At 42.9% G+C, this 16,442-nt stretch overlaps 1 protein-coding gene across 1 annotated transcript in view; it reads left to right on the plus strand.

Moving 5' to 3' along the window:
- The first annotated feature begins 1,503 nt into the window (after positions 1-1,503).
- Positions 1,504-16,442, plus strand: part of LOC111144962 (RNA binding motif protein 20) — a 188,474-nt gene continuing 173,535 nt past the window's right edge. Inside the window, exon 1 of the mRNA XM_022499597.1 lies at positions 1,504-1,850. Within this exon, the coding sequence (XP_022355305.1) occupies positions 1,636-1,850 (215 nt within the window). The 5' untranslated portion in view covers positions 1,504-1,635. The remainder of the gene's footprint in view (positions 1,851-16,442) is intronic.

Below are 16,442 nucleotides of genomic sequence, written 5' to 3' on the forward strand. Positions count from 1 at the left end.
TTGTGATGATCTTAATTAATACTAGCAATTGGCGTATCATTTTATTTGTAGGAGAAGGAGGGAGAGAGAAAGGAAGGAAGGAAAAGAAAGTGGATAGGACATTTTTATCTGTAGGAGAGAGAGGGAGGGAGGGGTAAAGATCCAGGTAGCATGGCAGAAATCAAGGGAGGCTTAGTTTCCTGAGCCTGGAGGGGAAGTTGACAGAAACTCACAATCTGGGGAGGGAAGAAAGCATCTTTCAGGGAATTCCATCAGTTGCCATGTTCCAGAGAACCCATCCCCAGGATGTTCCTTCACGTGGCTGTGAGAGGAATAGGAGTGGGTTTTTGAGACCCGCGGCAAACTTCTTTCCAGACCATGGGGCACCCCGGCCTGCGCTCTGGCTTCCAAGGTACCCAAAGGATGCTTTTTCCTTGCTTCCCCAGGACGGCCAATGTCAGGATTTAGAAAGCTAGTGCGCCAATTCACGGCAAGGATCTTCGGAATAACCACTCTCCGTGAGCTTTGCCCAGCTCCTAGATGTTTCTGCGGCCCCAGGTGCCTTCCCAGATCTCCGCCCTCGGCCAGAACATTAAGCAGCTCCTTGAGGGGTAGCTCCTCCACGCAAGATGCCGCCCACGGCTGTGAGCTGGTGTGTGCAGGTGAACCGACGCACACCCGCGCCCCGACCGCGAACCCAACTGCAGACGCTGCGGTGGCGGCACGATGTAGGCGAACTCTCTCCTTTTCATCCTTTACGTGTCCACTGAGATCTCGCCAATAAATAACAAGAATAAAGCGTCTGCTTGGTTTTGTCTTTGCGCTCCCGGGATCGTAGCGGGTCTTTTAGAGAGGAGAGAAAAACGAAGAGGAACCACGGCGGCCCCACCGGCTGTTTCTGGAGACCCCTGAAATCGGCAGCTGCAGCTGCCCATTTGGAGAGCCCTCGGGCCTGGTCATCCAAGACCCGGGGTTACAGGTCCGCCCGAGCTGGGAGAGGGTCCGGGCTTTTCCCCCGCCTGGTCGGGCCCTTCAGCCGAGGGGCGCTGGCCAGGCTCCAGACGCCGGAAGGTGCCAAGCTCACGTAGCATGGGCTATGCGCGCGGACGCCCCGGGCGCGCTCCGTCCGCCCCTCTCGGGCGCGCGCGATCCTCCGGGACAACCCCGAGGCCGCCCGGCCCCGCGGAGAAGCGAGAGCCCCGCGGGCGGCCGCCGGCCGGTGTGCGTCTCCCCGCCTCACGCAGTTGCGCTGCGCTGCGCTGCGGGGAGCCGGACCGCGCATTCTGAGGGCGCACCGCGGCGGGTGGCGTGCGCCGCGCCGCTCTCCGCTGGCCGCGCTCCGGGTCCGCGGACAGAGCTCCCCGGACCACCCCGGCGCGCAGCAACCCCGGGGGCCGAGCGGCTCCTGCCGGACGGGAGACGCCCCCTGGCCCCCGCCCCCGCGTGGCCCCGCGGGGCTAGCGGGAGCGGCGGGAGGAGGAGGAGGCGGCGGCGCCGCCGGGACTGCCTCCTCCCCGCCCCTCGCGTCTCCTCCCCGCGCCACCGGGAAGGACAAGGGGACTGGGCACGGGGACCCCGGCCAGTGACCGCCCGTGCCCCGGGGCCGCCCTTCGCGCGCGCTCTCTCGCCTCGAGCCCGGGGCCGGTGTCGCCTCACATGGTGCTGGCCGCAACCATGAGCCAGGACGCGGATCCCAGCGGCCCCGAGCAACCGGACAGAGATGCCCGCAGCGTGCCGGGGGCTCCGGCGCCCCTTGCGCCCCCTGCGCCCCCTGCGCCCCCTGCGCCCACTGCGCCCCCAGGCCCGAGAGGAATGCAGCCGCCACCGCCGCCGCCGCCGCCCCAAGCCGGCCTACCGCAGATCATCCAAAAGTAAGAGGAGGGAAAGCGGAGGGGAGACCCCGGGTGTGCTTGGGGGACACGCCCCGGGCGCCCCGGTGTGGGGCTTCATCTCTTCCGTAGCTGCTGAACTCCGCGCGGCCGCCTTGCGTTTGAAGTTTTTCTGTCCTCTCTCGGCGGAGTCGGTGTCATTCCGGCTATTCGTGAGGTCGGGGACAGGGAAGCCAAGTTATTTGGGGAAAATAATTTTGTTTTTCCATAATTATCCTCTTTCCCTTCAGGGACGTTACTGGGTATTTTGAGTCAAAATAGCTCAATTTGGGGGAAAATAGCCCAGACACTCTAGTTCATCTTTCTGGTCCCAGAGGCCGCTGCAATGTATGGAGAGCCGTGCATGAGTGTGTGTGCACCCGTGAGGGTGTGTAAGAGAAATGCCGCCCCGAAGCAGCCGCCTTTCATGGTGCCCCTGGGGGTAGTCGGCCCCTGGCATCGGGGGACAAGAATGGTGAGGGTCTGTAAACAGCACAATTTGCTTCGACCTGAAAGAAGTGTTTAAGCTTTTCAAGGAGGCCCTTGCGAAGAAGAGTTCTTAGCCGCGCCAAGGTTTCGCCTGTTATCATCTTGCGGTTTGGGTGCTGTGCTAAATCTTAGGAGGTGGCCTTCCCGAGGCGTGAGTAGGTTGGGGGTGGTCCACAGGCTCTGAGAAGGTCTTTCAGCCCATTTTGGGAGGCGTAACAGTAAAACGGGGATGTTTTGTTGGTTCTTTCGAGATTTTGTTTGAAAGTTTAAGGCCTAGAATGTTGGTTTGTTTGAAGGACCTTTATTTTCCTGAAGGCTTCCCTCAGCTTGTACTGAAGTCAAAACTGGTTTAAGAAGTGGAGAAAAGTCTGAATGATGAATGCTTGGGTGAAATTGACGATGCTGGAGAAATGCACATACGTACAGCAAAATCAGCCGTGTGGAAAGGGGGAGGGGGTCCAGCGCTGCGATAATGATGCTTTGAGTTACATAAACGTTTGAAAATGCAGTAAGAGAAATAACCAGTAATGGGTTGTAAGTGGAAGTAAATGGCACTTAAATCCTGCTTTAAAGACTGACTTTAGAAAGAATAGAGAGAATAGTGAAAATTCAAGTTTGACATAAAAAAACGCGGGTGTCATATTTCTGAACAAAATGGTTCCCCTTTTTTGACTGGTGGAATACTAAAGTTTCCATCTGTGATACCTTTGTGCTTTAATTCGATTTTATCTGACTCTTAACAACTAACAAATTGCTAACTCCTTGAACATGAAAATATTATTTTGTTCCTTTTGTTTTGCAAATTATTTAAGCTAAGATTTAACTACATATGATTGACAGTTTAAGCATATCATTAATTAAAATGTATCTTTTAGTTCTTAATATAAATATAAACAGAGAAAAGTATGTTTAAAATCTAAAGTTTCTTGACTAAAAAAAAAAACTAATTGACCAATTATTAATTGGAAAACATCTAATGTGCCATCGAGCCAGTGTTCTGTGGCTTGAGGTTAGGCTACCCATTAAATTTATTGAGTTTGCTTTGATACTGTAATCACCATGCATTTTCCTAGCATTTACTTTTAATTCGGAAAAAGCTAGGAATTTTATGTTCACAGAAATATCTTTGTAGATAGGTGTCTGATCTACCCTGTTAACAATTTTGTTAAAATTCTATCTCTGGAATATCTTACTTTAGTAGCTAGGAACCTTTCAAAGATGCCCCCTTCTGCTAAGAGCCCAGGATGGAGACTTCAAGAAGTGCGTGATGGATCTGCTTGTTTTGCATTGGTGACAGATCAGTGTTCAGAGGACAGGTTGAAGGCCAGTCGGTGATTGTACCCATGGAATTGGATGTTTGTGCACTTACATTTCAAAAACGTCCTTTTTGAGGATGATTTGGGGTTTGCTCCCCTCAGAACCCGCTGAAATTCCACTGGAACCAGGCGTAACATGGCAAATGCTTTGCAGTTCATCTTAAATGCGCTGAAACTTGAGCAGGTTATTTTGCAACTACGTTTGCATAATTTAATCTGAGCAACCATTTTTAATGTAGTTCTGAGGTGCTGTTTGCATCAGCCATCTTTGAGAAAACCTGGTGGGGAAATTGCCCTCAGCCACAAAATCAAGTGCCCGCATCTTGATTGAAAATTTTGTGAGCTAGAGCTTTGGATAAAATTCTTCTCTAGTGGGTCGCATATTAAAGACACTTTATTGGGGAACCTTTGTTTCTTCTAGCTATTTTAGTGAGGTCATTATGTAATTCGTAAGAGGAGAAGTTTTCAACTCTTTCAAAAATAATGGAGATATCAATCTTTTACATGTGCGTCACGTTAGAGGGTTACAAGAATTGTTTTCACTTCTTAACATCCGTGTTAATGGTTTTCATTTATATCGGCTTGCATTTTAGAGAAAGTCAAGGACTATGATAAAGTAATAGTTGTGATCGGAATAAAAGCCTCTTCCTACTTATGTGTGTCATATTTGGTCTTGGGAGAACTGCCGTATACTACATTTAAGTAGCTAAACACATGACCTAGGATGACGGATAATGAGACTGATTTTGATATTTGTTTTATGGAAGCCAGTCTCGGTACTCAGGAAGAGTGCCTCAACAGTTCATTTTGGTACAGTACTTTTGTTCGACTCTGGTGTACTTAGTTTTTTTATTACTGTGTTCTTAGTTTCAGTCAAGAATTGCCCATGACCTTTCTGCTCATATTAACCCCTGACTCCTGGCCAATATTGGCATCAGCCACGTTTAGACGTATAACTTGTATCTTGCAAGATCTTTGTTTTAAATTTGTATTCTCCGAGTTGGCCAGTGTGAAGATATTATTGGGTAAGATGTAAAGCATTGTGTAATCCATGCGGGCAATAAAAAGTATAAATAATAACTTCAGAGGAGATTTTGGATGAGCTTAGGAAATCAGAATAATTCGATGACTTAAAATATATATATTTGGCATATTACCAGAAGTAAGACAACACTGACTGATGTGTTTTGGTGAATGTTTTATAAGGACTTACCTCCTTAAACATTCAAAATATTTTATTTCCAAAAGTATTTTGCATTTTAATTTTGTGCTTTCAAATCAAATCTAATTCTTGACTCATGAGAAGTTATTTATTTACCCTGATGGACAGCAGACATGAAAATTTAGGTTGTAAATTTTAAAACTGTCTTCCAAATGGAAATAGAGTCAGTCAATTCTGTGTGAAATATTGAAATCAGTTGTCAGATGTTAACTATAAAGTGTCACTAGTCATGCTAAAAATTGACCAAAGAAGCACACACACACCTTCTGTAAGGTGAACGCATAGGTGATTTGCCTAAATTATTTGACTTGCAGCAAAATATTAGTACCTAATGCATGATATCAGATTGTACATTTGAGTATAGGTAAGTTATTTTGTTTCCTTTTAGATTATTTGGATAAGCAACAAATAAAAATCAATTATAAAAATACAAAAGGTTTTGGTTTGGAATTTGATAGAGACTGTCACCTGCATGTGTTCATGACTTAGGAGGATCTAAACCCAGCTTTGATTTCTTAAGATTATAGTCTTCTGCATTGCTTTAGGATCCTGGTTTACTGTTTACAGAGCAAGGACTCCCCTGATTCAGTATAGAAAATGTTACAAGTATTTATTCTGCTTGCAGGTAATTTTACAGACATTCTGCATTTGGAAGACGTTCCATGTAACTCTCAGGGAACAATTTGGAGGCAAGTTGTGTATGATGTCCATGCGCTTCGATGGGCATGCTGACAATTACATCCAGAATCGGGGAGGAAATAAGAATTTGCCAAAAACGAACATTACCTCACACTCATACTTGGTCCTTTTCTGGAAAGAGGATGGAATTTCTAACATTTGTGCCAGTTTCTAACATCAGTTTGAGTCCATTTTTAGGGAAAACAAGGATACATTTGTAGAAGGAATTTTGAAAAATTTGAACACAATCTTAAACTGCACGTAGGACAAGTATTCAGCAGAAGAAAACATCTGAGAGGATTAAGTGTTTACCCAAAACAGGGAAGGAGAGAGAGTGGATTCTTTTCTTAGCATTCTGAAAAGTTTCTTTGCTTCTCTAGAAAGGTATTCTTTTTTCTTAAAAAATTTTCCTTTAGGGTTGTTTGTGGTTAAGCATTTTTAGATCACAAGTATAGCTATCCAGTTATGAGGTTTTTTCCAAATTGCCAAAGAGATCAGTATTATGAAATATAGTACATTATTCCCATTAGTCACCGTAAGTGGCTATACATACGGAGAACACAGAGCTTAATAATGCCAGTGCTGTGGGGGTGGGGGAGAGAGAAAAATTATCACCCATTTTATTCTTCTATCCACTTATTCTTTTGTTACCTTCTTAGCAGTTTGTCAAGTTAATAATTTTAAAAGCCCAGATCTGTCTGTTGGAATTGGATTCTGATCTGTTAAGATCTCTTTGCCCGTCCTTGTAATCACCAGAGAGAAAAACCCCACCATGATTGACTCACAGTGAAATGACGCTTCATTTTCTAGTTTCTCTCTCTTTCTCTGATTTATTTTTCTTGTGGCTGCAGGTTTCTCGATTTTAGTTAAACTAATATTTCTTCCCTGCCCATAACAGCTAATCCTTAAGTAAACAAACCAAGATAGCTCAATTCACAGCACTGATAAACAAGAATCTAAAAAATGTTAGGAACTGGGGTCTCACCCAGGGATAGAATTAACACGGACGACACTACACACGGAAAGCAAGAATGGGAAGAAGCTTGAGAAAGTGGACTTAAAACTCCAGAGAGATATTGGGGGACAGGGCACCCCTCACCCTTCCTCTCTCCTGATCCCCCTGCCAGACAGAAGCTTAAAGGGGTCTCCTGTGTCACAAAATTCCACTTAATCTGATTTTTATTTCCTGCCACACAGTACTTTTCTTGTTTAGGATGGTCGGACTGATAGGATCTTGTATATTTTAATAGGGAAAGTTGCTGTGGATCCACAGCTGGTGTGAGTGACTGGTAGCTGTGTTTAGAATAGTACATTGAAAATTTTGCAGAAAGTGAAGTGATCCGTATTCCAGAATCAGGGCAAAGATGAGTGGTTTGTAGAAGGGAGCACATGGCATGAGTGGTTTGTAGAAGGGAGCACGTGGCAGTTCCCTTTCTGGTTAGTGAATCTGGTAGGATCTTGCCTGAAATGCCTGATATACTGGAAGCCTACTATTGCTTATTCCCACCAGTGGGAAGACTGGGAAATCCTGACTTTAATTAAAAAGGCACATTTTTGAATCAGGAATGTGAATTTGGCTTCCAACACCACCTGCGGGGTATTGGTGGTGGGCTGATAGTTTGCCCGGCTCAGTGGGTGGTCACTTTAAATTCCACCCAACTAAGGTTTCAGTCCTCAACATTTACAGACAGCAAATTTGGGTGCAGGTCAGCACGGCCAGCTGTTTGAGGCGGAGGTGAGGATCCCCCATCCCCAGTATTTTGGATATGACACACATATCTATCTAATATGATAAAGTCTTTACAGTGGCAGAAGTTACAGCCAAGTTAATTGATCTTCCTCTTTACTGCCATTCCTGCTGGATTTTATAAATAAGTCCCCTGATGGTTTACAAGGCAACTTTTCCAACTCGATGACAGCACATCTGTCGGGGGTGGGGGGTGGTGGTACATATTGATGTGAAAGTACTTTATGAGCAAAAGGAGCCGTTAAACAACTTGCGTGGGGAGGTGTTAATAACTTGCAGTTCAGTTTGGCCAATAGATCTTTCCATGTGTTCAGAAACAAGAGGCTGCGGGTCGTGCGTGTGTTTAAGAGTGGCTGTCATGAAGACCCATGAAGGTAGCTTCACGCCACGTTTCTCTTCTTTAATGGGGGTACTGGCTTTAAGGATGAATCAGGGACCCTTGCTCCTGCCCTTTCTATGCAACTGCTTTCTCCTGATCGCAGTAATGTCCCATCAGTTGTCAGTTACCACTTCCCTTCCCAGCCTGAACCTGGAAACCTCCACTCACGGCAGGCCGGACATCTTAAATGGACATCTTAAATACTTCCCCGGTTTTGCAGCTTGTTCCTAGGTTGTTTCCAAAATACGTTTTTGGCTCTTATTAGATCTGCTTCTAAACTCCAACATCATGAAGCTTAGAGGATGATCTATACTGTCTTTTAAAGGTGTTTTAATTTCACTAAGTTACTTCTTCTAGTTTACTTTGAGTTTGTTAATGAATAAAATGATCTAGGATCTGCCTGGTGTTGCAGAGTGTAAAATGCGCGTCATTGCTCTACATTAATTATGGGGTTTCTGACAGAAAAGGTCAGAGCAGAAAAGAAAACCCTGGACTGGGAGTGACTGACCTGGACAAGCCAATTAACCTTCTTAATCCATCCTCTCCAGGGATTGGAAATGATCAATGGCAGGCTCTTCCGAGAATAAAATTATGTGAATCTCCAGGAATATTGCTGAATTTTCATCAATGTAGAATGCCTCCCCTCTCCTATACATCTGATACAGAATATATCCCATATCAGTTACATTTTAGGCATGGGTATAGGTATATGTTTGTGAGACTGTGCACACATGAAAACAACAATAATTATAAAAACAACAATAATTATAAAATGGAGCCCAATGCTTCCTGTAACATTTGCAAAGCGTATTTGGATCAGTGTCACAATTTTAAGTCAGAAAAATAGAGGCGTCAGTGAAAAGACAAACATTTTATACTGTTTGCTGATCACTAGAAATTTTTAAAAAGAAAATCAAATTATTTGAGAATGTTAATTACTTGGGAAGGTTGAAGCGACTACTAGAATTTGCAAAGAAGAGTTTTCAATGCAGGAGGCAGATGCAATAATTTTCATCTGTCTAAGTTGGATTGTGTTCAGCACAGTTTGGTGGGACTGTGTTTGGTGATGGTATTGTTTTCAGAAGCACAAACCGTTAACAGGACCTGCCAGTGTCCTTTGGGGCGGGGCTGCCCGGACTCCGTCCGCTACCCTGTGGTGCCGTCAGTCCGTCCCACCTCGCGGCCTAAAAAACATTTCGCGAAGAGATCATGGGTGTCCAAAAGCTGAGCCTGAGGTTTCTGTATGGCCTCCTTGAAGAGACCAACTGTTGTATCCAGACCCTCCCACGGACTGGGTCTCCTCCGCGCCATGTGTCCTCGGGACTGGCCACGTGACCCATAGACTGCTATTAAGAGAGCCTTTATGTGAAACTTGAAAAGATATTTTTTTAACCTTCTGCACAGAAAGGGAATGAGTTGTGTCTTGATTTGTAGACTAAATCTTGCTTTGTAGACTTTAAGGTAAAGACATAATGAAAACGAACGTAAGGATAGTTACTGCAACATTGTCCGCGAGAGCAAGAAATTAGAAACCATGTGAAAGTTTTCCAGTTGGGAAAACAAATTGTGTGCATGTAATTCTGTTCCCTTATATTTATTAATATGAAATATAAAATAACATGGACTACAGTATTGTTAACTAAAAATGACAAACAGCGTGTATACAAGGAATCTCACATTTAAAAAAAAAATGAATGTGGGTGTGTGTGTGTGTTGGGGGGGTGCCCACAATCCTGGAAAAGCATCTAAAGAAGAACAAGATGCTAACAGTAGTTCTGACTCCAGGTGATTTAGTTATAGGGTTTAAAAAAAAATAATTTCCACTTTTTTTCAGTGTGTAAATATTAATTAATTAATTAATTATTTTTATTAACATATAATATTTGTGTCAGGGGTACAGGTCTGTGATTCATCAGTCTTACACAATTCACAGCTCTCACTGTGGCACATACCCTCCCTCGTGTCCATCACCCCGCCACCCCCATCCCTCCCAACCCCCTCCACTCCAGCAACCCTTAGATTTTTTCCTGAGATTAAGAGTCTCTTATGGAAATTTTATTATCAGAGAAAAGAAAGCTTTCTATTTTTATTTATTTATTTTAAAAAGATTTTTATTTATTTATTTGTCAGAGAGAGAAGAGAGAGAGAGAGAGAGTGCAGCGGCTTAACCAACTGAGCCACCCAGGCGTCCCAAAAACTTTCTATTTTTAAAAAACAAAACTAGGAATAGACATTTCATATTGGCATTACACCATCTTTTTTTTTTTTTAAAGATTTTATTTATTTATTTGTCAGAGAGAGAGAGAGGGAGAGAGAGCAAGCACAGGCAGACAGAATGGCAGGCAGAGGCAGAGGGAGAAGCAGGCTCCCCCCCGAGCAAGGAGCCTGATGTGGGACTCGATCCCAGGATGCTGGGATCATGACCTGAGCTGAAGGCAGCTGCTTAACCAACTGAGCCACCCAGGCGTCCCGCATTACACCATCTTTAAGACAGAACTGCCCATTTGCATTTTAGACTTTGGGTCTAGAAGGCATCTGAGGGCTGCTTTTGCCCAGCCTTCCTGATTTTCTAAGTAGGGCAAGTGAGCATCAGAGAAGTCAAGTGAATTATTCAAGGTCACACAGCAAGGGTAGTAGTAGGTTGGAAAAGGAATCCTGACCTCTCTGTTTATTGGGTTTTCTGCTAGGTTTCCCTTTTGTGTGCCTGAAGGTGGGGAAGAGAGAAATGGAGAACATTCATACATTCTCCATTTATCAACTGATTCTGGTCTGCTCAGATCCCCCAAAGGGACTTGAATAACATCCTTAGGTATGTCATCGCCTCTCCATTACCCCCTTCCCCCAGCCCGTCCGTTTTTCTGCACGTGACCATAGACTGGGCTCTCCAGGGCATCTCATGCCCTGTTCCATCCTGCCAAACCAGCCGGGCAGCACTTTTTTTTTTTCTTTTTGGTTCCTGAACTATTTGAAAATAAGTTCCATAACTGTAGTTCTATTATTCACAGAAAATTGATCTTAAAAAATTTTATCTAATGAGCACTAGATTTTTAACTTTTTCCATTTGTCAGAAAAAGGTCACCCAGTAGCTCTTTTTAAAACCCCCTGGCTCAGACTCACAAGTGCATTCGTTTAAAAATGCCTTTTTAGGGGCCCCTGGGTAGCTCAGTCATTAAGCATCTGCTTTTGGCTCAGGCCATGATCCTAGGGTCCTGGGATCCCGGTGTTGGGCTCCCTGCTGGGTGGGAAGCCTGCTTCTCCCTCTCCCATGCCCCCCTCCTACTCCCCCTGCTTGTGTTCCCTTTCCCGCGGTCTCTCTCTGTCAAATAAATAAATAAATATCTTTTAAAAAATAAATAAATAAAATAAATAGATATCATTCATAAATAAATAAATAAATAAAGTTAGCAACTGTATCCACCTTTTTTCTGTTCTTCATGACAGAAGATGCCAGGCTGGCTGTCTTGTAGAATGAGCCTTGATCTGGATAGGTATATTCGTCCCTCATGACCAGATTTCGGTTAAGCATTTTGGGCAGGATCTGCAGTGGGTGCTGTGTGTTCCCTTAAGTTTGACCTTGGTTAACGAGGTCACCTCCAGACCTCTCCATTGTAACGGGACATTTTTCTCTTTGTGATTAGTAAGCTGTCTGTGAGAGTGATACTGCGAAATCCTCTGAATATACTGTTTCCCAACAAACTTTCGCCTCGTGGATTTATCTTTTTAAAAAAATATATATTTTTGGGACGCCTGGGTGGCTCAGTGGGTTAAGCTGCTGTCTTCGGCTCAGGTCATGATCCCAGGGTCCTGGGATCGAGTCCCGCATCGGGCTCCTTGCTCAGCAGGGAGCCTGCCTCTCTCTCCTCCTCTGCCTGCCTCTCTGCCTGTTTGTGTGCTTTCTCTCTCTTTCTTTCTGACAGGTAAATAAATAAAATCTTTAAAAAAAAAAAAAATATATATATATATATATATATATTTTATTTCTCTTTTTAAGCTCTACATCCAATGTGGGCTTGAACTCATGACCCCAAGATTGAGAATCCTGTGCCCTACAGACTGAGCCAGCCAGGCGCCCCTCATGATTTTATCTTTTAATTTCACCATATTTTTAAAAGTCCCCTTCCATAAAAGGTGGAATGGAAATGATAAATAAATATCACTTTGGAATGGATTAGTTTGGGTGTATAGTTTAAAACAGTTGGCCTTGCAAATATGTATGCATTGGACCTGCCCTCTGGAATTACCTGGAGACTCTGGGTTTTTCTAATCCTGACTTGCTAGGAACCTGACTTTTAGGAACCTCACTTCCCACTTAACCCCCGAGGCACACATTTTGTCACAGGCTGCAGTACTTTTTAACGTCCATACAGAGTGAGTATAAATCCCTTTTCATGCTAATGGCACAAACGGATGCTGATGTGATTTTTGCTTGCTCCCACGGTGTTTCAGGCATCCTCTTGAAACTAAGTCAGCTCTTCGCAGAAACCTTTTACCTTCCTCTTCAAGATCATGATATGAAACTGACTTTAAAAATGACTGATGACTTGCCCAGGAGCCTAACTGGGTGAGTCCTGGAGTGGGTCTGTGACTACCAGTGTGTTCATGCTTTTTAGATTTAAATTACAGAGCTATTTTTGCCTCTTCCAGATTGGTACTCTTATTTTCATGCACAAAATATGTATGGGTGGGGAGAGTGGTGTGGAGTAGTGAAAAGAATCAAAAGCAAGCCTGCTCTATGTTCTAGAGTCAGCTTTGCCGCCGCTAACACTGAGCCTCAGTGTTCTTATCTGTAAAAGGGAACAATAATAAAGTGAGTAACTACTCATACTCGTTGGGTGCTTCCTGGGTGCTGCCTACTATTCTAAGCAGCTTGTGTATGCTAATCATTTAATCTGTCTATAATTTAATCATTTAATCTGTCTATAATCCTATGAGGTAGGTGCTGTTATTCTCCTCATTTTAGAAGTGAGGAAATCAAGTCAGAAACTAACCAGGACTCAAAAAAACTAAGAAAAATAATATTTACGAAACAACCGGTGGTGTGAGGCTAGGATGAGAGAATGCTCTGTAAATTACGGTGATCATATCCTCTCTATGTAAATCCTCTCTATGTAAATGTAAATCATATCCTCTCTGTGTCCTCAAAATAATTTATGGAAAACCCATCACTTACAAAGAAAATATTATAGAAAAACTTTGCTGAAATTAATCTGAAGGGTGTCCAATTGAATTTGAGATAAACTAAACATTCCAATTAAAAAGATACTTTCCTGTTTCTTTTTCCCTTGTTTTTTTTTTTCCTTGTCGCTTCAAGTGTGCCTTTAAAGTGAAATCCATATCCCAATTTCAATTCCATTAGCAAGTCGGACTCTGGCATTTGATTTGCTGTCTTACTTGCTTGTTATGCGTGTTAGGCAAGACCTGAATTTGATGCTCACAGGGAGTATATAAACACTTATAATCTTCTCAGCATGTGCTAAAGTCATAACAGATAGGACAGTTTGATTTGCGAAGAGAGCGTCTGCCAAGTTCTACCACACCATTTTTAAACCAATTCAAAAAAATGGGATTCAGCAATGATTTACATATGCTGGGTTCCTATAAATACTGAGAATTCCTGACTAGAAACGTGGCAACATCAAGTTCGCTTAGTCTCCAGTAGACACATGGTGAATGGTCTTATTTGACTTGGTCACAGGTGTCCTTTTGCTTTAAGACACCATCGTATGTAGAAATAGGACTTACTGAGTCAGTAAGTTAGAGAAGGATTGTTGGCCTGTGAAAGGGTTTACAGTAAAGATCCTTTAAACAGTGAGTTTCTCAGTGTATTTCAGATACAAATTTACTAAGTCTAAGAATTCAGAGGTCCAATGATAATTTTTAAACATTTTTTGTCTTTTTTCAGCTTTACTGAGGTATAATTGAAATACACTAAGTTGTGCATGTTTAAAGCATCCTTCAAATAATCAAGATGGTAAACATTTTTATTACCCCTGAAAACTTCTTTATGCTTTTATTTTTTTAAAAAAGATTTTATTTATTGATTTGACAGACAGAGATCACAAGTGGGCAGAGAGGCAGGCAGAGAGAGAGAGGGAAGCAGGCTCTCCACTGAGCAGAGAACCTGATGCAGGCCTCGATTCCAGGACCCTGAGATCATGACCTGAGAGGAAGGCAGAGGCTTTACCCACTGAGCCACCCAGGCATCCCTATGCCTTTGATGATTTATCCTTTGCTGTTTCCTTTAACCCTCTTTCTTCCCAGGTAGCTACTGATCTGCTTTCTATCACTGTAAGTGATGAGTTGAGTTTTTACATTTTCTAGAATTTTATACAAATGGAATCATAGTTGTTGGTGGGGTGGTTTTTTGTTTGTTGGTTTTTTTGTGGGGTTTTTTTGGCCTGGTTTCTTTCATTCAACATAATGATTTTTTTCAGGAAATACATATATTTTTAAATTGTGACAAAATACACATAACATAACATTGACCATTTCAGCTGTTTTATTTTTCAAATTTATTTTTATTTTTTAAAAGTAGTCTTCATGACCAATGTGGGGTTTGAACTCACGACCCTGAGATCAAGAGTCATATGTCTACCGACTGAGCCAGCCAGGCACCCCCATTTTAGCTGTTTTCAAGTGTAGTTCAGTGGTACTTAGTACATTCACAAGGTTGTGGAACCATTACCACTATCTAGCTCCAGAGCATTTGCATCACCCGAAAAGGAAACCCTGTCCCCATTAAGCAGATTCACCATTCCCTCCTCCCCCCCAGGTCCCTGGCAATGACTAATCTGTTTTCTGTCTCCATGGATTTGCCTATCCTGGACATTTCATATAAATGGAACCATACTGTATGTGGACTTTTGTATCAGGCTTTCTTTCTCTTAGCATTTTTTTAAAAAAGATTTATTTACTTATTTGTGTGAGAGAGAGGAAGGCAAAGGGAGAGAGAATCTTGAAGCAATCTCTCCTCTGAGTCGGGAGCCCAACTTGGGGTTTGATTCCAGAACCCTGAGATCATGACCCGAGCCGAAATCAAGAGTTGGTTACTTAACCAGCTGAGCCACACAGGCACCCTCTCTAGCATAACGTTAAGGTTAACCCATGTTGTAGCCTGTATTAGTACTTTATTTCTTTTTATTGCTGAATAATATTCCACTGTCTGGACAGACAACTTTTATCCATTCATTAGTTTGTGGATTTGGGTTTTTTCTACTTTTCAACTACTGTGAATAGTGCTGCTCTGAACATTTATGTATACGTTTTTGTTTGGACATCTGTTTTTAATTCTTTTGGGTATATATCTGGGAGCAGAATTGCTGAGTCATATGGTAATTCTGTGTTTAATTTATTGAGGAACCTTCCAACTCTTTCCCAAAGTAGCTGCACCATTTTCTATTCCCAACACCAACTAATGAAGTGTTCTTATTTCCCCACAATCTTGCCAACACTTGTTATTTTCTTTTTTTTTTTAATTGTGGCCATCCTAGTGGGTATAAAGTGGCATGTCATTGTGATTTTGATTTGTATTTTCATAATGACTGATGATGTGGAGTGTCCTTTCATGTGTAACAAGACAATTTGTCTATCTCCTCCAGAGGAATATGTCTTTAAGTCCTTTGTCCATTTTAAAATTTAGTTGTTTATCTTTTTTGTGAAATTTTAAGAGTCCTTTATAAAGTCTGGATACTAGATCCTTTTTTTTTGAAAAGATTTTATTTGTTTATTTGACAGAGATCACAAGTAGGCAGAGAGGCAGGCAGAGAGAAGAGGGAAGCAGGCTCCCCACTGAGCAGAGATCCCATTGTGGGGCTCAATCCCAGGACCCTGTGATCATGACCTGAGCTGAAGGCAGAGGCCTATCCCACCGAGCCACCTAGGCACCCCAGGATACTAGATCCTTAGCAGATACATGATTTGCAAATATTTTCTCCCTCTTTGGGGTTTTCTGCTACATATGATTTTTTTTTAAAAGATCTTATTTATTTATTTGACAGAGATCACAAGTAGGCAGAGAAGCAGGCAGAGAGAGAGGAGGAAGCAGGCTCCCTGCTGAGCAGAGAGCCCGATGCAGGGTTCCATCCCAGGACCCTGGGATCATGACCTGAGCCGAAGGCAGAGGCTTTAACCCGCTGAGCCATCCAGGCACCCTGCTACATATGATTTTAAGGTTCATCCTTTTTGGGGCATATATCAAAGTTTGGTCCTTTCTGTTGTGGAGCGGTACTCCGTCTTACGGATTTATCATAAATGGTTTACCCACTCGTCTGCTGAGGTTTATCTAGGTGGTTTCCAGGTTTGGGCTATTAAAGCTGGCATGAATAGTCCTTTACAACTATTTATATACTTGGGTAGTTTTGTTGGGTAAATATCTAGGCCAATGATAATTTAGTCTTTTAGGAGCATAGATGTTATATAGAAGAGTAATTTTGGGGTGAAAACACCTTTGAATTTTTATTGTTGGGTCTTTGAACAGAGTGTGTTAAATATGACCCTTCAAGCCATTTAAAGAACACACACTTTTTCATCTTAGTTTTCAGGGTCAGTCACTCATCACCTTTGCTTCTTTTTTTCTCCCACTGATGAATCTTCTCCTAATAATTTTTCACTTGACAAATAATTTTTACTGTGGAACTTGGGACAAAAGATGAGTAAGATGACAAAGCTGCAGAACTTCAAGCTGGAAGGGACCAATGTTCTTGTTGTATAGAAAAGAAAGCCGGGTCCAGAAGGAAAGCCAGATTTACTGAAGGCCATTCAGCCA

Source organism: Enhydra lutris, unplaced genomic scaffold (assembly GCF_002288905.1).
Source record: "Enhydra lutris kenyoni isolate GAN:26980312 unplaced genomic scaffold, ASM228890v2 scaffoldscaffold12, whole genome shotgun sequence".
Classification (NCBI taxonomy): Eukaryota; Metazoa; Chordata; class Mammalia; order Carnivora; family Mustelidae; genus Enhydra; species Enhydra lutris.